At 34.0% G+C, this 24,181-nt stretch overlaps 1 protein-coding gene across 5 annotated transcripts in view; it reads right to left on the reverse strand.

Annotated features, from left to right (window-relative positions):
* Positions 1 to 18,600, reverse strand: part of LOC311292259 (uncharacterized protein) — a 34,913-nt gene extending 16,313 nt beyond the window's left edge. For 3 of the 5 annotated variants that reach the window (XM_084411879.1, XM_084411878.1, XM_084411877.1), the window contains exons 1-4: positions 18,438 to 18,600; positions 5,262 to 5,573; positions 4,818 to 5,165; positions 4,425 to 4,511 (exon numbers count right to left, since the gene is read on the reverse strand). In XM_084411879.1, coding sequence (XP_084268005.1) covers positions 4,425 to 4,511; positions 4,818 to 5,165; positions 5,262 to 5,573; positions 18,438 to 18,498 — 808 coding nt within the window. In that variant the 5' untranslated portion in view covers positions 18,499 to 18,600. The remainder of the gene's footprint in view (positions 1 to 4,424; positions 4,512 to 4,817; positions 5,166 to 5,261; positions 5,574 to 18,437) is intronic. The other 2 variants (XM_084411881.1, XM_084411880.1) reach the window with 1 other exon arrangement.
* Positions 18,601 to 24,181: the final 5,581 nt, after the last annotated feature.

The raw sequence follows: 24,181 nt of genomic DNA on the forward strand, positions 1-24,181 counted from the left end.
ATCATAATATCTGCAGTCAGTATTGATTAAATGGGAGGGAAAAATCCTGCCCATACCGAAAAAAATGATAAAAGCACTTATGTTCATCTACTGAAGTGGTATTCTGGAACTGTGAATAAATTTAATAAAACAGCAAAATAACAACAACAACAATAACATCTTCATTAAACAAAAAAGAGATTACCTTAGATAAAGTTTGATTAATATGTATACAGTACCGGTAAAAAGTCTGGACCCATTACTATTTTTAATGTTTAAAGTTTCATATTATGCTCTACAAGCCTGCATTTATTTGATCAAAAATACAGAAAACAAAAAACAAAAACAGGAATATTCAGCAAGGATGTGTTAAATATATAAAAAGTGATAGTGAAGACTTTTTTTAAAACAACTTTTTAAAAATAAAAAATCCTGAAAAAAAGTATCACAGGTTATAAAATAAATATTAAGCACCATTTCTAACATTTGATAATAAATCAGAATATTAAAGTTTTCTGAAGGATCACGTGACACTAAATTCAGCTTTGCATCACAGAAATATATTTTAAAGTATAGTAAAATAGAAAACCATTATTTAATAATATTTCACTATATTATTTTTTCTGTACACTGTAAAAAATTTACTGTAGAATTTACAGCAACTTACTGGCAATTTTGGTTGCCAGTAAGCCTGTAAATTTTACAAGAGTCCTGTAAAACATCAACTACAATTTAACAGTAAAAATACAGCACTAACAAATTGCTGTAAAATTTACAGCAACTTACTGGCAATTGTGGTTGCCAGTAAGCCTGTAAATTTTACAAGAGTACTGTAAATCATAAACTTCAATTACACTGTAAAATTATACAGCACACCTGTAAAAGCAGCAAAACAAGAACAGGTGTGAATTTACAGTTCTTTAATGTAATCTTTACAGTATGTTACTGTTATTAACAATGTACTGAATTAAAAACTGAGATAACTCACTTCATTTGAGGAAATTGATTGGTCAATTGCCATTAAATATTTACTAGAAACATCAATTTAACTAAATCCTACTAGTGATCATCATCACACATGCATGAGTTGAAAAACTTAAAAACATCATCAATGCATCAGCAACTACACAGTCACTGCCTTTAAATAAAGCAACATGCAGCATAACATCAGTGTTTCTCTGCTCATCCTGGACTGAAGCTCAGGCTCTACTCTTCAGCACAATGGTGACACACAAAACTCAACAGAAACCCTTTAAATCCCAACAGATCATTAAACCACTAGCATATCTCCACTATAGCATTATGTGCAAAAACACATCAAATCACACAAAGCAAATCACAGAATTGTACTTTTTTGTTTAGTAAATATGACTGTAAGATTTTACTGTAAACAACTGACTTAAGCCACAGCTTTAGATGAAATCACCTGAAGAGTGATAATCATAATCAGACTTAATGAGAAATAACTGAGGTTTAGATGTTGATGATGTATTGACAATATTTCATTTGAAGTTACCATGATCGTGATTAGTGCTTTCTTTAGTTGGGCTCTTGACTCTTTATTTCTTTAACATTAGTTTTTCTTTCGCTGCTATAACCATATCTTTATAAGACAAGCTTGTTATAGCAATAAAAGCAAAGTAAAATATGCAGTGGTGTTGATGGTTGAGTATTGATGCTGGGGTATCAATGTCTAGTGGAAGATATGCTGATGTTGACCAGAGTCTATTCTCAAATTATGAAAAATTGATTGTAATAGTCATATGATACTACAACATGTCATGAGAGCAGATAATTTGTGTTTTACATATTTACGAATCACAAAACTTCTAAATTTACAGGAACACACATATATCAAGAATCAGCATATGAACCTCAACAATGGTGACAAACAAAATATTCAGATAAACAGAAACTCTGAACATCACAAATCAAGCTACTAAAAAGTCATATCAAAAACAACAACAAAAATAAAAGCACATGGTAAAAATAAAAGAAAATAATACATTTCAGCTACATAATTTATGCATGCCACATTGCATTCTGGGAATTATGTACTATGGTGGTACCCAGCATACATTGCAACATGAAGCTTTTCATTTGAATGTCACCATTGTTGAGATTCATACGCCGATTGTTGATGTCTGTGTGTGAGAAAATAACACAGCATTTTAAAACTTTCTATGCATTATATATTTTTAAATCTGTTCAAATTATAATAATGCCGTGGGATGTCATATGTGTATTCTTAACCAATCATTCAAAATGACCCACATGATTGCTTGAGAATAGATTAAAGTGTAAATGAAATGAAGTACAGTCTTGTAAGCTCTATTGATGACATCATCAATGCAGAGCCATTTACACCAGAGCACTTTTCTCTCTGCTTTTTTGCTCTAACTGTTGTGCCTCACAAACACACAGTTAAAGCAGCCAGAGAAAAACCTAATGTTCAAATGTCAAGGGCAAGAGCCCAGCTAAAGCCAACACTGATCACCATCATGGTAACAATAAAAAAAAAAACATCAACATCTAAACCTCCGTTAATTCTCAAAAAGACCTTCTGATTATGACAGAAATAAAGTCAGTCTGGTTAGTAATAAGTGAAGCTGGTAATGCTGTTTGTGGAGTTGTTTAATCCTCCTCTGCTGAGATCTTCACAGATTGAATGTCTTATTTTCTCTTCAGTTGATTTCATCTAAAGCTGTGGCTTAAGTCATTTGTTTACAGTAAAATCTCAGTGTCAAATTTACTAAACAAAAAAGTACAATTCTGTGATTTGCTTTGTGTGATTTTATGTGTTTTTGCACATAATGCTATAGTGGAGATATGCTAGTGTTTTATTGATCTGTTGGGATTTAAAGGGTTTCTGTTGAGTTTTGTGTGTCACCATTGTGCTGAAGAGTAGAGCCTGAGCTTCAGTCCAGGATGAGCAGAGAAACACAGATGTTATGTTGCATATTGCTTTATTTAAAGGCAGTGACTGTGTAGTTGCTGATGCATTGATGACGTTTTTAAGTTTTTCAACTCATGCATGTGTGATGATGATCACTAGTAGGATTTAGTTAAATTGATGTTTCTAGTAAATATTTAATGGCAATTGACCAATCAATTTTCTCAAATGAAGTGAGTTATCTCAGTTTTTAATTCAGTACATTGTTAATAACAGTAACATACTGTAAAGATTACATTAAAGAACTGTAAATTCACAGCTGCTCTTGTTTTGCTGCTTTTACAGGTGTGCTGTATAATTTTACAGTATAATTGAAGTTTATGATTTACAGTACTCTTGTAAAATTTACAGGCTTACTGGCAACCACAATTGCCAGTAAGTTGCTGTAAATTTTACAGCAATTTGTTAGTGCTGTATTTTTACTGTTAAACTGTAGTTGATGTTTTACAGGACTCTTGTAAAATTTACAGGCTTACTGGCAACCAAAATTGCCAGTAAGTTGCTGTAAATTCTACAGTAAATTTTTTACAGTGTATTTTTGATCAAATAAATCCAGGCTTGATGAGCATAAGATACTTCTTTCAAAAACATTAAAAATAGTAATTTGTCCAAACTGTATATGCACTGTATAAGTAAAAATATACTAAATTTAAAATAAAAATGTTGTATAAATATAAAGGTTAGGAATCATATTTGTTTCAAGTGTTTTTTATTGGGGGCCTCCAACATGAATTTTGCCTAGGGCCTCCTAATGTCTAGAACCGGCCCTGAGCGTAGTAGAAGTAGGCGAATTGAGCATTAGAAGTAAGTGAAGTCGGCCATTTTCTCTTCAGTTTCATCTGAGCTGTTGAGGTGAATGGCAGGACAAACTTTCTCCGGTCAGACAGAAACAAAATGTTGGCAGAGATAACTATTTTTCTTTAGGGTCAAAAATATTCTTTTAAAAAAGATATTTAAATCAGTTTATTTCATATTGGGGTCATAAGACACCCAGACTTGATGAATAACTGAAGTTTTATATGTTAAACTTGTTGCCGAGCATTACGAGTGTACGGCTTATTTTGTGTTTCTCTCTTTTTTTGTATATTTGTTTTGTTTACTTTCACATGTATGTTTTTTGATAATTGTGTGAGTGGATGAGCAGTATTTTATGTCTGTCTGGTGTTTTTCATGGATCTACAGTGAATGCGCTGCATGGATGAGCTCAACATATCGTCTTCATGTGACGCTTTCTGGGAGAATCGAGTGAAAGAACCGGAGTGTTATATGAACACACTACTCTCACTGTTTATACTAAACATGTCATAGAATATGCACAAGTACGCTAATTGGGACACACCATAAAAGTCCATGAAATAAAACTAAAACAACAACTCAATGTGACAATCATACAGTAGAATATGACAGTCATATTTTGATGAGTTAACACTGAAGATAACTCTAGCATTATGCTCTGAAAAGCACAGATGTGAGAAAGACAGTGATGATGTACCTTTAGAAACGTGTGTGTTTATAGCTGAGGGATCCTGAGAGTGTGTGATGTGGACTGGATTCACTGCTGTCGTTGAATTCGCTTGAGCTGTGAAGATGAATGTTAGATCAGATGATTAATACTGTACAATATGACCATCATATTTTAACTTTGATCATCACATTACATAAAAAGTTAATATTTTTGCTGTCAAGTTTCAATTCCTTTATTATTTCCAGCATCACGTTTTGGACTGTTACTTCACTGCAGTTCATTAGTTTGAAGCAATGCTTTGAGTTACTCTTCTGTGAGAGTCAAAGAAGCTTTTGTTCCCTCAGTTTGTTCTGGTTCAGTGATACTGATAGACCTTAGTGTTACTGACATTATGAGGGTCTTCTAACACTGTTTGCTCACCTGAATACTTGACAGTGTATCTGACTGAGGTCTCGAGTTGATTTCTCTGAGTAAGCTGACATCTCCACTCTCTGTTGTCATCTTCATTCAGGAGTGTTGTAGTCAGAGTGATGATGATACAGCGATATTGACCTGATGATGATGATATCTGATATCTGGAGTCTGTCTTCAGTTCAACACCAGTCTGATTCACCCACAACAGCTCAACTCCCTCAGAACGAACCCAATAATCACAGGAGTATCCAGTATCTGAATACAACTGACAGGAGAGAGTCACAGAGCGGCCTGGACTGATCTCAGTCTGTGAGGATGAAGATGATGATGAAGATGATGATGGAGACACTGAAACTGAACACAAGACACAAATCACAGACTCTTCATCATCATCTGAGTTTAAACGGAGAATCTGACCTTTTTAAATTGACCACATAATCATAAACTTACCATGAAGAACATTCAGATAAACATCAGCATCAGTTCCATGTCTGCCATTCACATATTGTCTGCAGGTGTATAATCCATAATCTTCTTCTGTGACGTTCTTGATGTTCAGAGAGCAGTCAGACTCCAGACTCAGTCTCTCATGTCTCTCTGTGTCTTTCCTCTTTCTCCCTCCAGTAATCAGTTCAACTGCTGCTGAATGTCTGAGTCTGTTATAGGTCCATGTAGTTGATTTGCAGTCAGAAAGAGCATTATTACAGGGCAGACGCACATTTTCACCAGAACTGATGAACACCTGATCCACTCCACTGATACCTGAAACACAGTATATCTCAGTGATCATTATGATATTAATAAATGAAAACAATAAACCACACCAGCATAAAAAGCAGAAGATTCAAATCACACTGTCTTTTATAATAAGGAATAAGAAATAATGTAATATCATCATATCTTGAACTCTTGATTTCAGCTTTGTCATAAACATTACTGGACGGCACAGGATTAGTTGATCCTCCTCTTCAACCGTAGAAAATACACTAATAACTGACCTTAAAAGCTCTTTATCTGTTCTGTGTTTCTCTCTTTCCTTCAAACTCACCCTACTGTGACTTATGCACAGCTAAATACAAAATAACAATTCAAAACCCACAAAGAATATTTGTGGAACAGTTCCCAAAGGAAGGAGCAAAACTCAGGGAAGGTTTGCTGGGATCAGTAGTTCACTCTCCATCCAGACACAGTCGTGATGATACTGTACTTCTGTTCTCTGACCACACAACATCACTGAGCTGAGCTGAACACTCGTTGTGTAGATATTGTTGTGTTAGGTGTGTGAATATGTGCTAGTTGTGTTGCTACGGTAATGCTGGCATTTTAATCTAATATATTGATTGCTTTGGTAAACCAAATTGATAATTAAAGTCATGTTTGCATGTGTTTTATATTGGGATTTTTCCAGGTAGTTTTGTACAGTACTTTATTAACTGGTTTATGCTTCGATTAGCTTGCGCTCCAAATTTGATTGTAAACGTGTGTCTTTACAGGTATGTTTGGGCTTCCTTTTGAGTCCAGATATGTCGAATGATGTAAATAAATAGTAAAATCACTACAAATAACCTTTATCTTTTATTTGTTTGTTTGTTTGGGTGAGTTTGAAGGGAAAGAGAGCAACACAAAACAGATAAAGACCTTTTAAGGGTATTTCTTATTCTTTCTTAAAGAGGCAGTTTGATTTGGTTTATCCATAAATGTTAATGAATGCATTAACTATCAAACATGTACTAACTGTAAAATCTAATTAGTTGGACTTACTAAAAAAAGCATGCAAACCGATTGCCTTAAAAAGAGCAAGTAAACCCAGGTGAAAAATACATAGTATTAAATGTATTAAATATATACTTGAAATACAAATAGTATGTTTATAATACATTTGTATTACCAACATGCTTATTTGAAGTGCATTAAAAATACGCTGAATTGCATTTTAATATATTTCTAAAAAGTATACTAGAAGTACATTGGTAATAAATATATGCTTAGTTAAATTTTTAAGAAATATGCTAAACACAATCATACCATTTGTGTGAAGTTTTAGTGTATTTAAACATACTTATGTTGCTCTTACTTGAAGTACATTTTATGTGTAACTTGTGTAAGAACATAGCAAAATGATTAAGCTTTTAGTGTGTTTAAAAGTACTTTAAACACTTAGGCCTACTGCAATATATTTGTAATATTTATGTATTTATCATTTTAATATTTTAGATTTTTTGTATAATGTACCAACTTCTAATGTATTATAAACATTTGTCAACTATTATTAAGCATTGCAATAAGCACTTAAAATGAATGTTGTTCACTTTTACTTGTTTGTAGGCTATACTTGTAAAGGGCTACAGGCTGTTGTCCATTACATGATATGTTTTTACTACTGAAATTCCCACAAGGATATCAACATCATATTATTTTAAATGCATCATAGACACATTTTCCAAAGATGTTTAAATGTTATCCAAAAATATGTTGTACTTGTTTAATTTTGAAAAATACGAATAACACACGTGACTAATCCTGATTGCTTCCAGAGCCGTTGAACGGCTGTGATTGGTTCTTGTGATAATAATGAGCTCACACCTCACTCGAACTTCAGTTGCTTGTTCCTTACTGGATCCTTATCTGTAAGTATTCTGTAACTCTGTGTTGAACTGATAAACAACAACAACAAAAAATATATGATCATAATCTATTATAAACTAGATTAAATGGTAAATGCACTGCATTTATATAGCGCTTTCACAGATCTATGGCCACCAAAGCGCTTTACATAGCCTCACATTCACCCATTCACTCACTCATTCATACACTGACGGCGGTGTTATAAGATTAGTGATTAGTAGATTAGTGGATAATTCAGCAGTAAAATTTAGTCTAGAAAAATCACAAGTGAACAATAATTGTATAAAATTTTGTGAAAAAAAAAAAAAAACCGTTTACTGGGGAACAAATTAGAGACAAGTGTAACACTAAATCTGGTAAAATTTTGCACATTGCTCTTTGTATTGTTGTAAAATACATTCATGAAAAACAAGATAACAAAAATCTAAAATATCAGTTATTTTATATCCTACTATAAAATTGAGACATTTTTTAAATGTATAGCACAGCTGTTTAATGTGGTAGCAACATATGATAGATAGGACAGAACAAGAACGGCTTTTAATAATCTTACACTGCGTCACTGTATTATGATATGAAACGCTCCAATAAAGTGCGGCACAAAGTGCTTATGCGCATCCCAAGCGCAGAATGATGCGCTTGAAGCAACATGAGTCACAGCGCGCTGCGCACAGTTTAAAGCACATAGAAAATACATATTGATGCGTAGTGTATTATACAGTATCTATCTATGCAATAGTTTATTCAGCATTTTCTTTTAACAGTTTTAAATTTCAGTTACTGTGCGTGTGAAGAACAAATAGTGCTCTGACTTTACTGCAGTGTTGTGATCTAACAGACACCCGGTAGAAAGTAACATGATTAAGGTACAGCAATAAAGTCCAGCAATATAAAATTGTTTTATGCGAAACCATAGACCTTTATCTACAGATCAAGTATAATAATAGTAACATTGAGTCATCTTGGAGTTTCATCGTGTTAACTGTCATAACCGAACGCGACGCGCTGTTTGAATGCTGAATGAAGAATGATTGACAGCCGCAGCTGAGAGAAACATTTACGTGAGCTTGAATGTAACGACTTAAATATTACATTTCTATCTCACATTATACTATATAATTGCTTCAGAACACTTAAAATATTGTGCACAAAAACTTATGGTGCTTTATAATGTTTGTGTGCCTTTTGTGGGGCTTAACAATAACACAGAATAGTATACACACAATATCGAATTTGGATCGGCCTCGTCTGACCGATACCCGATCCAGCAAAAATGGCAGTATCGAAGCCGATACTGAAAATCGGATCGGTGCATCCCTACTTAAAACAACTATAAAACATTGTCCAATGCATCTGCAAAAAACAGAATTAGTTATTATAAAATGTACAAAATTACATTAATTTTATTTGTATTTGCAAAATGAAGCTGTGTATTTATTTCTGATTACCTGAAAAATGTGGCTTTATTGTTATTTTGTAAATGATCTTTGAAAAGTTTGAAAAAAACTGACCAGCCAATTATGGAAGAGTGTGATTGGTGTTTATATGTGTTCAAGCTTGACAACCTTATTGCCTTTTTGATAACTTTCTATGGCTGTGTTTACACTTGGCATTAACAAGCCAAGTTGTCCACTTACACATTGAAAAGGCAAGTGTAAACGCGCTTCTGATCGGAATGTTATCCGATCAGCGTGTCCAGGTTCGGAGGTAGTCGAGGACGCACTGTGATCGGATCTCAGTGTAATGTAAACGCATTCCAGCCATCATGTCTGCATTCACAGGTGGACGTCATATAAATCCCTGCCCAGTCTCCCCACATGCTGTCAGAAAATAATGGCCAGACGCAGTTTAGACAAGAAATTAAACTTATTTGACCCTTACAATAAACGTCAATCTTTAAAACAATTTATTTAGACTTACATGATACCATGTGTATCATTTTTCATTTTAATTGTGCAACATCCGATCAGTTATCCAGATACAGAGGCTACTTAATGTGAACAAATGTAAACGCGCCATGCCTGACTGATATATAAATATGTATATGCATGTAAATCTCTCTCTTTTTTTAAATATTAATATTTGTTGTTTTTCAGACCAGCTGCTATAGAAGAAAAACTGAAATCTGAGTGCAGTGACAAGCAAAGAATAGAGTAGTAAGTATGGTTTAATCTCATATCACCTCTGTTATAGAGATTTTTGAATCAGGCTTATTGAAAGGTGATTCGGTCAGTCTTGGTAGGAAAATGTTAGCAACATGTCCATTTCAGGTGTCTAATTTGTGCTCATTCATGTAAAAATCTAAAAATCATGTAAAAATCTTGTTTAATTGTTTTCTGGGAAAGCTGCAAGTCACTTGTCCTGGCTTACAATATTTTGCACAACTTCTAATTTCCTTAAATCTTTTAACAGAGGTGAAGAGTATGTGTTTCTGTACATCACTTTTCTTTGCTCTCAAAGTCAAAGGGGGCTGACTAATACATTAATGCTAAAAATAAAGATTAGCATTTGTTGTACATTATAATTATTATTCTTGTTGGCTGGGTATACTTTTTCAGTTAAACAGTTAAATTGTCCTTTTTTGCAGCGATACAGTGACAAACCATGTAGACTTCACAGTTGTTCAAGAGATATTTTATTAACTCCTTTTCTGAATTACATTAATATTTTATATTGAATGTCTACTGTTAAAATATATGAACTAAGCATTACATGTCATGTTAAAGAATTCCATTTTTACCATATTAAAATGTATTAAATATGTACTTAAGTATGTTTTTAGTACAAAACAAATATACTTTAATGCATTTATAATACATTTAACAGTACGTCTTTTTCACCTTGTATGTACAACAGAGGGAAATGTCAAAACATCATACTGTGTTGTAATAAAAAACGTCTAGGTTACGACCTCTGTCCCCTGAGAACAGGGAATGAGACACTGCATCGATGACGCTATGGGGAACGGCCTCCATGTGAACCGGTGTTTGAAAAGCTGTACAATCACGGCAATAGAATTTGACTGGCGACAGCCTGTGACACTACTAGTGCGACTCAGAAGTATTAAAGAGGCGCCTAGAGAACATCGTTCCCCAATAGCATCATCGAAGCAGTGCAAGTTCCCTTTTGAAAGGGAACAGTTACTTTTTTAACAGAGGTTCATTTTGCTTTAATATAAAAATAAACTCCTCTTTTTCCCCTTTCACAGACACTGTGATCAAACTATTTCCAACACGTCTGAGGGTGCGAGCACTGATTCGAAGGAAATGCAACAATGAGGCAAACTCAAAGACCAATCACTCCTCACTTGAAGGATGAAGATGGTTTGAGTTGTAACTAGTGTTGTCAAAAGACCCGGTACTTCGGTACCAAGTCGCTACTATTTTTTTTTAAACGTCACGGTACCAGGTTTTCTCAAACCCGGTACTTGATGCGCGTGCATGCCCGAAGCGCGTGCAGTTGCGTCCTCTTCATAAAAGCGCTGATGGCGATCGGCGGTGCTGCTGCTGATGTGGTGCTGATGTTTTTGCGCGTGCAGATACGTTATTTCAAATGGCGCGCTTGCTCATAATAGAAGCGGCGCGCTCGCTTTTCCATGCGCGTTCATGGATGCATAGCAACGACAGACGCCACGGGAGTACAAACGCTTGTGGGAACTGCGCTCTCCATGACGACGAGGAAGTGTGACATAGGCCTATTAATTGATTTCTAGCCCTTGCATTAGCTTTACTACTAGATATATTTATGGAGATGAGAAATAAAAAGCCGTCATTAATATCAGTCCGTCACAAAAGCAGTTCTAGTCTTATTCTTGGCTGGATAACTCTTAGCAGGTTTAAAAAGCCCTTTTAAAGTTAAATATGAATACAGATTTGGATTAAATAAAAGTATAGTCAAGTCAAATAAAACATATTTTATCTCCTGTATAGTTTGGTAATGCTACAATAAGATACCATTCATTAACATCACTTAATGCGTTATCTAACATAACACATTGAGTGAACAATATATTTTTACAACATTAATTAATGTTTGTGAATGTTATTTAATACAAACACTTGATTGGTCATGTTTGTTCACTTCATTCATTGTGCATTAAATAATGTTAACAGAAATAATGTTAACTTTTGATTTTAAAAATGTATTTTTAAATTAACCCCTAAAGGAGAATAATTGCAACAGTATAACTAGGCTATTGTTTTTTTGTTAGGTCATTTTATCTTATGTTATCTAACAAATGGAATCTTATTGTAAAGTGTTTTTACTACAGTTTCCATCTTTGTAACTGTGATATACACTTTAATATAATTATGTAAATTTAATCTAAATTAAGCTTTGGTACCGAATTTGGTACCGAGAACCGTGGATTTTCACTGGTATCGGTACCGAATACTGAAATTTTGGTACCGTGACAACACTAGTTGTAACAGTACTGTAACTGTTTGCAACTATTAATGACTGCACTTTATTGACTGTAGTTAGGTTTATTGACTTAATTTAGTTTTTTTGTTGTTGTTTATAATACCTCTGCAGATCACTGTATTTTATGTTAATGTATTTTTTTTTTTACAGTTTACATATGCTGCTGTACTGATGTACACTGGGTGTAGTACATTAAAGATTACTAGCTTTCAAAGTGTGTGTGTGTGTGTGTGTGTGTGTGTGTGTGTGTGTGTGTGTGTGTGTGTGTGTGTGTGTGTGTGTGTGTGTGTGTGTGTGTGTGTGTGTGTGTGTGTGTGTTGTTTTATACAAATATTTTTTACTGTGTGTTTTACGGAATGATAATTTTTCACTGTATTTTTATTACATTAAAATATATTATTTTCATACTGAATGGTTTTATAAAAATGTATTTTTATTATATTAATAGTGGCTCTTATAGTGTTCTATTAATACATTATTAATAAGATGATATTATATTTAAAATATACTGGGAACACATTAATGTGAAGCTAAAAATATACTTCAGCTGTGTAGTTCTAAAACATATTTAAAGTGTATTAAAAATACAATTTAAAGAAGTGCTATTAAATTACACTAAATGTACTTAAAATAGTTTCATTTTAACACAATTAAGTATATTAAAATTAGGGCTGGGGGAAAAGCAAAGTCCGCTCAAATAACGTGAAATTTCTCTGTAGTAGCTAGACTTCTGTTTGCAATAGCCCTACTGAGCTGGTATAGTCATGCTGGGCAACAATGGTCAAATGACCTGATCTGATCACATGCTCTGGTAATAATAGCTTTGTAGGACTATATTTTATTTGGATAATTAGTAAAAAAAAAAAAAAAAAAACACCTGTTTAATTGATTATGTTGATTGATTATTAAAAAAGAATAATATATTGGTATATTGATGTTTAATATTATTTTAATATAGGGCTATTTTCTGTTCCTTTTTTTTCCTGTGTTGTTTAATTTAATTAGGTGATTCTAAGTTTAAATATTGATGATTACAAGCTTGGGGGAAATGCAATTAATTGCAATTAATTACAGCAAATTGTGCAATTAATTATTTATTTATTTTTATTATTATTTTTTTTTATCGATTCCCAGCCCTAGTTAAAATATATTACTATTACCTTAAAATTGAACTTAAATACATATAAAAGTATACTAAGTATATTTGAAGTTGTTTCAAAATAACACATTTAATACATACTCAATACAGTACACTTAAAATACATTAAATATACCAAAATAAGCGCAATTTAAATATATTTCACCTGGGAAGTGAAATAGGAATAGTATGTGGTACTGACAAATGCTTAGTTAGTATAGTTCACTTACACAAGAGTTCTAGTAACTAAAAAAGAACTGTAGAGAGTACTTGATAATTTACTTTAAATAAAATATAATTGTTACCATTGTTGTGTTTTGCAGGCTGAATGTTGAAGTCTGTGTGACTCAAGTATGATCAATTACAAGATTGTCACAAATATAGAGGGACTATATAAACACAATTTCACAAGATGTTTAGGACATAAGTGTTAGCAACTATTAAGTCTACAAATATTAGTGTTAGCAAATATTACTTATTACTTCACTTCCTTTGAAACCGAATAACTGATTTCTTGTTGCAATCAATGGGAAGAGTATTACAATAGTATAAATGAAGTTCCAAGTGCCCAACCAAAGGGAACACTAATCGCCATAATGGTGACTAAAACATTTTAGGAAAATCAACATCAATTTATGAAGTCAGCTTATGTGATGTTCTCTCCAATTTTTCAGTTGTATTAAAATGTCAACATTCAAGATGACTTTGGGAAATGAGTGAATGCAAACAGAGAAAAATAACTGTAGAAGTGGAGGAAATGAGTGAAACGTCCATTAAGATTTTCCCCGCCTCAAAAACCACACTCAAACCAATCAATTAATCTGAACTTGTGTTTTATTAGTAAACAAAGCATAGTATGTGAATAGTGCAGATTACTAGATTTTTACAATTAAGTTAAGACATTAAGTAAAGTTAACTAAAAAGTGTTAGTTAGAATCACTGTTGGATTTTACAGTTAAGGCTGCCGTTATTCATGCGTGAATCCATAATGACTCCATCGTAGTTCAGGATAACTCTTCAGTGTTTCATGATTAGTTCATGCTTTCAATTATCATTAGTTCATGTTGAATTAAGTATTAATCCAGGTATTAGTACATGATTATTCATATAACCTTATTGTAAAGTGTTATCCTTTTTTTCCTCACTTAAAGCAAACAACACACTCTCCAGAATAAACTATTAGTCTTTATCAGAGAGTAGGGCTGTAGTCAAGACCACCTTTGTCGAGTCCAAGTCAAGACCGAGTCCAAAGAGGTTCGAGTCCGATCAAGACCGTTCAACCAATCAAATGAAAAAAGTTTGCCACTAAGCAAACCTGCAAACTATGAGCCAAGCTGTCAGTGCTGGAGGAGGCCTAAACATCTCGTAGACTGCTGGGTTATTTTGTTTCGATATTAGCTATATTTTAAAACGGCCAGTCATTGGAGCCTACCCTGGTGAAAAAAAAATATGTTAAGTATACTTGAAGCCAGACTAATTATTAGTATACTTCAAGTGTGTTAATGATTAGTTAACTTAAAGTGTGCTATTTTGAAACAACTAATTTTGTACTAAGTATATTTTAGTAGTAATGAAGTTGTAGTAAAGCATAACTTTAAATGTATTTAGTGTACTTTTGTGTACTAAATTGGAACAACTTTAAGTATATTTAGTATATTTTAAGTATATGCCTGTGTAGGGACTAGTTACATACTTGATTAGTGTATTAAAGTGTACTTTATTTGTGTTACAAGTACATTACAAATTAATTACAAGTGTCTTCGAAACATACAAGAAATATACCGTAAATTTATTAAAAATATATACTAAGTATACTTGCAGCCACACTAATTATAAGTATACTTCAAGTGTGTTAAGGATTAGTTAACTTTAAGTGTGCTATTTTGAAACAACTAATTTTGTACTAAGTATATTTTAGTTGCATTTAAATTGTAGTAAAGCATAACTTTAAGTCTATTTAGTGTACTTTTGTGTGCTAAATTGGAACAACTTCAAGTATACTTAGTATACTTTAAATATATGCCTGTGTAGGGACTATTTACATACTTGATAAGTGATAATAAAGTGTACTTTATCTGTGTTACAAGTACATTACAAAATCATTACGAGCAATATACAAGTCTATTATTTTTGAGTAAAAATTATATTCTCCGTAATACCTTTGGCTTAATCCAAATACTACAAATAGCACACTTTGTCTTCAATAACAAATGCACATTAATAAACAAATATTACTTAGCTATACTTTGTACAATATACTTTAAAGCTATAGTAGGTAATGTTGGAGAGCTAGCAAGATTTGAAAGCGGCACCTCTTCTAAGCTCCACCCCTTCCCGTCAGTACTCCGTCCAAAGCTACGCCCCCACAAACATGAACGCGCATCCACAGTCGGAGTCAGCTGCAGGTCACAGGAAAGCAGAGTATTTTTGTCATGTTGGAATAAATATTTTGAAACGATAAATGCCTTTCCTTTACCATTTCAGCATAAACAAGCTATTACTTTTCTTACCTCCTTACATGCTAAATGAATAATGACAATGAATGTGGTATAACACTTTTTGTTTTATTTATTTTTAAAACGAACAAGAGAGACCTAAGAGAAATACTTTTTTACACAAGTATCTGTACTTTCGCTGCTTTTGATTGTCATAAAAATCTGTATTTACATATAATAAATAAGAAATAAATATATATAAGAAAAGGAGTGTCCAGGGATGGCTGACAGGTCAGGCTTTGCATGAGGCGTCGTCTGCTGTGGTGATCTACTCCTTTGGCAGTGATTTACCTTTAGGAAGAATATCACAATTACACATCTGACAATAATTACTGCATCTCAAAGACACACAAAGAATGACAACAAAACTTTGTTTCCATTTCACACAGTAACAAACATTTCTTCTCGTAGCTAACAAAACACATATGCCACATCACCACAGTTGTCCCGTTTATAAGCAATATTAACGTCATTTTATCACAATTATAATGCAGACACTTGCGACTATGGCTGTGCAATATGTTCAAAATGGCATGTCCTAAAAGTCAGATAAGCAGACCTGTAACGCAACTGGCTTACACCGACAGAGAAGCTAATGTTAGCATTGCTAGTTAGCACTAGCTACAAAAGTAGCTACGTGGCCTAACGTAACATCATGGAAATAACAAATCCCCCCGAAGCAAAACAAATAATTACCTGTTCAGCAGAAAGAACGCAACCTCGGCATCGCTTTTCATCACTTTTGCTCCCTCAGTTGTCTCCACCATTCAAATGCTGCAATGTTGACGCAAGTTTGTTCTCTGGCTTTATCCAGTGCCTGTTTCGTTGCGATTTTCTTTTTTTTAGGCTTTTTATCAGGGCGAGCAGTTACCAGCAAAGCTGGCATTGGTAGATTTTGCTGCATTTTCTCTTCCATTGTGCCGCAAACTCCTGCTTACTCGGTGTAGTGAGCTGAATGTTTCCGGAACGGTGACATGTGATGAGTGCACGCAGGGCAGCGCACGCAGTGGGGCTCGGGCACGAGACATGAAGGCATCTGATTGGTTCTTTACATTCGCACCGAATGGCAGTGATTGGTCAGAGTTTTTACTGTCCTGCAGCTGCTACAGAGGTCTGATTTTTTTCATTCCTTTTTCTGAACACATAATGTATTGACTACTCTCAGGATGGAAGGACCATTTCACCCAGTATAAAAAAAGTGTTTCTGAACAGGATTACCTACCCTAGTGAGTGAACTTCCATTTTTGGCCATGCAATATAGCCAGTGTTTACTTGGCTGCATGTTAAACGGCCACTTGTGACATCACAATCCAGTAGCTGCCACTTTCTGTACAGTAGAAAACACATTTTCTTGTGTGTTCCAATGGTGTGATTGTTGATGTAAAATTTGTAATGGATTTGTGTTTATTGTACATTGTGCCTATCTTTAACATTGTATAAACTTAAATTAAAAATACTTAAATCACAATTACAAAAGTAGCCATTTGTACACTGCATACTCAAATCTATTTTAAGTAGATCAACATAAGTATGTTTTCTTTAAATACACAAAAACTTAAAAAGACTTGTAGTGTACTTTTTAGAAATATGTTAAAAGTGTGCTTGTTTTTAGCATATTTCTTAAAAGTGTAATTAATCATATATTTATTACCAATGTACTTATAGTGCACTTGTTAGAAATATATTAAAAGTATGCTTGTTTTTAGCATTTTTTTTAAAGTGTATTTAAGCATACATTTATTATCAATGTACTTATAGTGCACTTGTTAGAAATATATTGAAAGTATGCTTGATTTTAGCATATTTCTTAAAAATGTAATTAAGCATATATTTATTACCAATGAACTTATAGTGCACTTGTTAGAAATATGTTAAAAGTATGCTTGCTTTTAAATATATTTTTAGAAAATATACTAAAGTACTATTATTTTAAAGTGTGTTAAAAGTTGTATTATAAAAATAGATAAAAAGCATGATGCTAATATACTTTTAATATATTTAAAGATAGTATATTTTTTTTAAATATATTTGCAATGTACTATTGAAAAAGGGAATATATTTCAAATATAATAAAGTATACTTTTTTTTCACCAGGGTACCACTCGTGGAATAGGCATTTAAAAGAGAGGCAGATTATGGAGTGATATGACTCAGAAATTATCGGGCAATGTTCAGATGTCATTCAGCGAGATGTTCAGAAGAACGCAAGAGCTAAACTTCTACAAGCTCAATAACGTCCACATAAAAAAAAAAAAGTCGGAAAACTTTGCCCATTAATTAGATGTGCAAGGCAAGCAGGCAAGTTTTCGGGTTGTTATGGACAATTAAAAATGTGAATATTAATGTTGCACTAGCGGTGGACTTTCCGTGAGTTTATTTAAACATTTATTTTTTAAAGAGCCGTTTGTGAGTCAAAAGAGCCGGAATGCCCATCACTAGTTATTAGGTGGCCAGTGTTTCACTTTCCCTCCAATATTATTATGTTCCCAGTAAGCACACATACGTTGTGGCAACGTAGGCTATGTGTGCTTACTGGGAACATAATAAAGACACCTGGACTCGGTCGAGACCAAAAGCCATATTTGGCAAGATCAGTGGCCGAGACCGAGACAAGTCCGAGTCCGAATACCAGCGAGTCCGAGACAAGTCTGAGACCATAGAAAAACGGTCTCAAGTCCGGACTCGAGTCCAAGAGGCACTACAGCCCTATCAGAGAGCTGTTCAAATCACTGACACGCTCTTAATATGAAGATAATTCTTCATCATCAGATGTTTGAGTGACACTATGTCCAGTATCAGGAATAATACAGTATGATCTGTGTGTATCAATACACAACTCTGAGATCACAGCGTGAATGTGTGCAAGAATAAACTGAGCATGTTCAAATGAACTCTTTCCAGATTAATTCCACTAAATGTCTTTAGAGAAAATACAGATTTCTTTACCTGTGAGAAGTGAAGAGAGAATGATCAGTCCCAGCAGACACAGATCACACTTATCAGCCATTTTGTGTTTCTGTCAGTCTTTCTCTTCATTATATACAGTTACAGCTCTTTCTCTTCATTATATATAGTTACAGCTCTTCCTTTAAACATCATCAGCTCCTCCTCTGGTTGTGTAATTTCTCTGTTCTCATCAAATGAGTGTTTAAATTCAGCTAGAGTTGCTGTTTAGTGACACGATGCCACAGTGAAGTGTTGCTTTAAGTGTGTATGAAACGTGTGAGAAGTGCATATACTGTCAACACACTGTCTCACACACATCTGCTCTGAACAGTTTATTGGCTACTTTTGGACATGAGAGAATTACTGTTAGTCTCACTTCTTTCTTTTAGCAGTTTCCCACATGCCGTTAAAATCTAGAAATAAAATAATTACATTATTAGTAATAAAATTAGTTTTCTACTGAAAAGGTTTTCACTATTATTATTATTACTACTGTTTTTAAGGTATTTTGAAATGATTAACGTCAGCTCCAGTTTGGTGAAACAGAAAGTATTTGCACACACTTCATGAGCGTCTGTAAAGCAGATATTAAATGTCTTCAGGAAGAGTTTCTACACATGGATTATAATGTTCTGCTTTACTCTCTCCAGCCCTGAGAAAATAGATCAGATCTAGTCTCCTTTATTAAAGGATAATTCCGGTATTTAGCACTTTGAGTCTCTTTTCTGGTTTGGTTTGGTTTGGATGAACTAGAGTGGTGGACACAGACATTTTGACGATGGGTCCTGTCTCGACTTTTTGACTCGTTTAGAATCGCCTTTGACCGCTTCAGAGTGGCTGGCTACGGGCATGCACAAACATGTCCTTAAAACAACCCTTAACGTTCGTTTTCAAAACTGTGCAACTCACCGAGTGGTTAGTGGTGTTCGTTGATGATTAAAAACAAATATATAAGCGCAATGTATGATTTCAATCCGTGTTATTTGCTATAGTGGAACTTTTTTTCAGATACCTCACAACCGCGTATAAACTTCCGCTCGATATTTGAGTCTGACGCGCAGTAATATCAACGAGCAATGAGTCCTCCGACAGAAATCAATGGGATTTTACAAAATGCCAAATAAAACACGACACACAGCAAAATCCCCAGTGTTAAATTAACACTGCTCAGAGTTTATATGAGTCCACACTCAGGGTGTTATAAGTAACACTGAAGCAGTGTTAAAGTTAATGAGATAATTAAGTGATTAATTGTGTGGTGATTGAGCATTATTGAAGACACCTGATGTTAACAAGCAGAATCACTGAAGGAGAAAAACGTAATTGGTATGTTACCATTATGGTGATGAGTGTTTGCTTTAGTTGGGCTCTTGACCCTTAAATCATTGACTTTAGATTTTGTTTGGTTGCTGTACCTGAGTTATAACAACAATATCAACTATGAGAAACGGTGGTTTGATGGTGTTGGTTGTGTTTTAACATAATCATTATTTCACAACCAATTAACCTGAATCACTGAACTCATATAGAACCCAATTTATGAGTTATATTTACTTTAGTAATTATAACAGCTCTGTCCTTGAAAAGGATACTACTTTTAACTTTTACAATGTAATCCAAATAATCTCTTAAAACTTTATATTGTTTGTAGACACAGACATCATGAATCAGCCTGTGAATCTCAACAATGGTGACAATTATAAAGCATGTTGCAGTGCATTGTGGGTTCCACCAATCAAGACACATTAATGGATCCCATCATGCATTGCTGCATGAATAAATAATGAGCTTATGTTCCTGAGTTGATCTGTTTGTCACCATTGTTGAGATTCATACACAAATTCTTGATGTCTGTGTGTGGCCTCACAAAATACTTCTTAGAATTTTTTTTTTTTTTTGTAATTGATTTGATTATTTGGATTTCATTGACGAGGCTAAAAATGGCATGCCCTACAAGGACAGTGCTGCTATAATCCATAAGGTAAACTTAACTCAGAAATTATGCTCTCAATGAGTTCAGTGATTCAGGCCAACTACTGATTATGTTAAAACACAACCAACACCTTCAGATCACCTTTTCACTTTGTTCATCTGGCTGTTATTGTAACTGAATTACAACAGCCAAACAAAATTTAAAGTTAATAAAGTAAGGGTCAAGAGCCCAACCAAACTAAACACCAATCACCATAATGGTGACCATTTTAAAAATTAATTTTCTCCTTCAGTGATTCTTCTTGTTAACATCAGGTGTCTTCAATAATGCTCAATCACCACACAATTAATCACTTAATTATCTCATTAACTTTAACACTGCTTCAGTGTTACTTATAACACCCTGAGTGTGGACTCATATAAACTCTGAGCAGTGTTAATTTAACACTGGGGATTTTGCTGTGCAGAAACTGTATTTCGCGACTCTACTTGTTTTGGAACATCGACGAACATCACTAACCCTGCAGCCCTGGCTCATGTGAAAAACGAACCTGTGGCAACATTTTTACAAGACGCATTGTGCAGATTTCTCAACAGTTTCAAAGTGAAATGTCCAGTGAGTGGCGCTAAAAGTGTGTTTAGTCTTTTTTTTTTCCGAAACAGATGACCGTGAATATGGCAACGTTTTATTACGTCAAAGTTTGTACGCATCGTCGCAGTTCTGAGTTGAAATGTCCGGTGAGTGGCGCTAAAAGATTAAGGATCCATCATGCTTTAAAATAACGTACACCTACACTATACCCTAAACCTACCCGATAGTGTTAACAAAAGCAAATGCGACATAAAAAAATGTAATCGTAGCCATGGTGTCTAAGATTATTAATGAACTTTGAGCTCTTACATCATGACTCGTCTTTCACAGGATTCGAATCCAAGGTCTTCCAGCTGAGCTACTGAGCAAGCTTAATAAGTTATCATAAATGTGTGTGGAAACGATTAAAAGTGCTTGCTGTTTTACTGCCTCTAGTCTTCATTTCTTTTAGAAACTGCAGTAATATGTTGTAACGAGGTTAAATGTTGTGGGAAGAAGGAGGCGGGAACCGGCGAACATTCAAACACATTTTAATGATAAAAATAAAACAAATATAAAACGAAAGCCCCTCACAGACGACTGCTGTCACAATAAAACAAAACACAACACAAGTTCAGGCCTGTCCTCTCTCGATCTCCACTGTCGTCGCTCCTCCTTTATGCTTCCGCTCCTCCGTTAGAGATACGAGACCGGTGTGTCTCACAGGTGTCGCTCATCAGTAATCACGCCACCGGCCTCGTGCCGCTCTCCCACGGCCCTCGGCCTCGTCCTGTTCGCCACATATGTACATATTGGAATGTATTTTGCGTTTTGCAACGTTTTTCCAATGAGCCAGTGTTGGCTATATTTTATGAATACCTTGGTGTGTCATTATGAGAGTCAGTATGTGTCATCGGCACCGTGCTCTGAAGATACTCAAGATATTTCTTGTAAAAATATAAAGATAATATCATTATATAATATAATAAAATAAGATAATATCTTTTATTTTTTCCTTTTGTAATGAAACGGGTCTTGACAGATTTCTTGAGTCACACCGAAAACAATGATACCAATCATGCCGTAGACGGACCGAACTTGCTGTCCACAGTAATGGTTGTCTTTTGTGTCGGTCACAGTCAGGTTTGTTTGGATTCATTGTGTTTCATCATTGTCTGCCTTAAGCACTTTTTTGTTGTCATGGACACTAAAGATTTTCAGCTTTACACTCATCAGTCACCATCATCATCACCTGTATTTGTGGTTCAGTCAGTGTCCGGTGTCGTCTTTAGTGGGTGTGTTGCATGTTATTCTGTTCCTGTTTGGATTACCTGTTGGTTTAATTAAATATTCATCTTCATCTTCATCTTCATCTTCATGTGTGTTTCTACACCTGCGTGACAGTCTCTTTGTGTTGTGGTTTTGAGCTCTAGTGTTTTCAGAAGCATGTCATCGCTGGCCGTGAGAACTCAGTTAGTTTGACCGCACTGGTTTAACCCACACACAACTGTGATCATCTCTGAACCCAGTTTAGGAGGACCGGTGAGAATTCTCACACATTCAGAAAACAGTTCCTCTTCTTTCTTAAAGTGGGTTTCTGAAGAAAAGAGAAACACAAGAACTACAACTGACTTCAGACACAGCCTTAGATGAAATCAACTGAAGATAAATGAAGACATTAAATCTCTGAAGATCTAAAAATGGCACTTTATGACAAAAAGGTTGCCGACCCCTGGCTTAGACAAATGCTGATGCACAATAGGCATAAACAATATCCACTGTAAGTAGAAATGTTGATACAAATAACATAATTTAAATGAGTAACAAGACATACCACACTCATCCAGTAGCCATGGCCATGCATAACTCTCAGATGCCAGAATTGCATCAGCCGACTGCAGTTTTTGTTGTATTCATCTTCAGCTGCACTAAGTTTGGATTTTTCTTACAACATTTGAATGCAGAGTTTGTGTCTTCTCTTGTTTCCATCTAAAAAAGACAAAAGCATGCAGTAATATGTTATATTTAAGACTTTTCTAAAATAAAAGTTATATAAAAAGAAAAAGTTATATAAAAGTATATAAAAGTTATATATATATAAATGTAAATATGTATTTTGCACACTGCTTTCTCATACTGAATGTTTGAGGTACATAAAAACATTTTTTTTTGCCCAACGTTCTCAGTGCTAACCATGGTCTCACTATTATAAAACAATGCAACCTAATGTTGAAATTGTTAAAAGCTTTAAAATGATTTAACCCTCTGGGGACCAAGCTGTTTTTGGGGTCCTTGAGATGTTCTGACATGCTCTGACATTTGTGCTTTTTTCAGTTATTTATAAACATGTTAATGGCAAAGGTGTAAATTCACTCTATATAGCACAAACAGGGCTACCATAATATGCGAGCAACGTGTATGTAGATGTTTGTATTTTTAAGAGAATAATGTTTATGCGTGGTTATTGGAAAAAATTTAAATGAAAGTTGCTGAATTAAGACCACAAAACACATATTAAATATGTGTCCACAAGACTTTTGACTAATTGATGTTGTCCCTTTGAGTTCTGGCTTCAAAATTATGTGAAAATAGTCTTGCTTTATCGTTCACAAAAAAAATACATTGATTTAAATGGTGTAAAACAGGTTTTGCTTGGAAAGCCAATATGCGAGGGGGAGGAGTAGTTTACACCTTAAATTACAATGTCCCACCCACTCTGCATAATGACTCTGCATAATTAGCCATTCATTCAGGTGTGACACTGACTGAGCCACAATACAAGGACAAAAGATGTATTTAGAAGAAGACTTATATTGACCATTTAAGATTTCGCTTACATCTATCTTGTAAATATGTTTTGCTATTTTATTAAAAATGTTACAATTACAACAATAATTACAATTTCAACAATATTTCAAGTGTACTCTTTCTTTGTAAAAAAGAAAAAGAAAATAAGATTATAGGCCTACATTTTATCATATGTATTCATTAGTTTGAATATAGCAAATATATATATATATATATATAATATAATATATATAAATAATATAGTTATATATATATATATATATATATATATATATATATATATATATATATAACGTTAGATATGAGCAGAAATTGCTAAACAAAAGCTTATTTGATGTGGCAGTATATTCTACAGTAGCCTAAAAACTGTACCCGAATCTAGTCAACAAGTGACTGACTGTAACGTTGTTTTTATGAAATATTGGGGCATATA

The sequence above is a fragment of the Rutilus rutilus genome, assembly GCF_951802725.1.
Source record: "Rutilus rutilus genome assembly, chromosome: 1".
NCBI classification, from domain to species: domain Eukaryota; kingdom Metazoa; phylum Chordata; class Actinopteri; order Cypriniformes; family Leuciscidae; genus Rutilus; species Rutilus rutilus.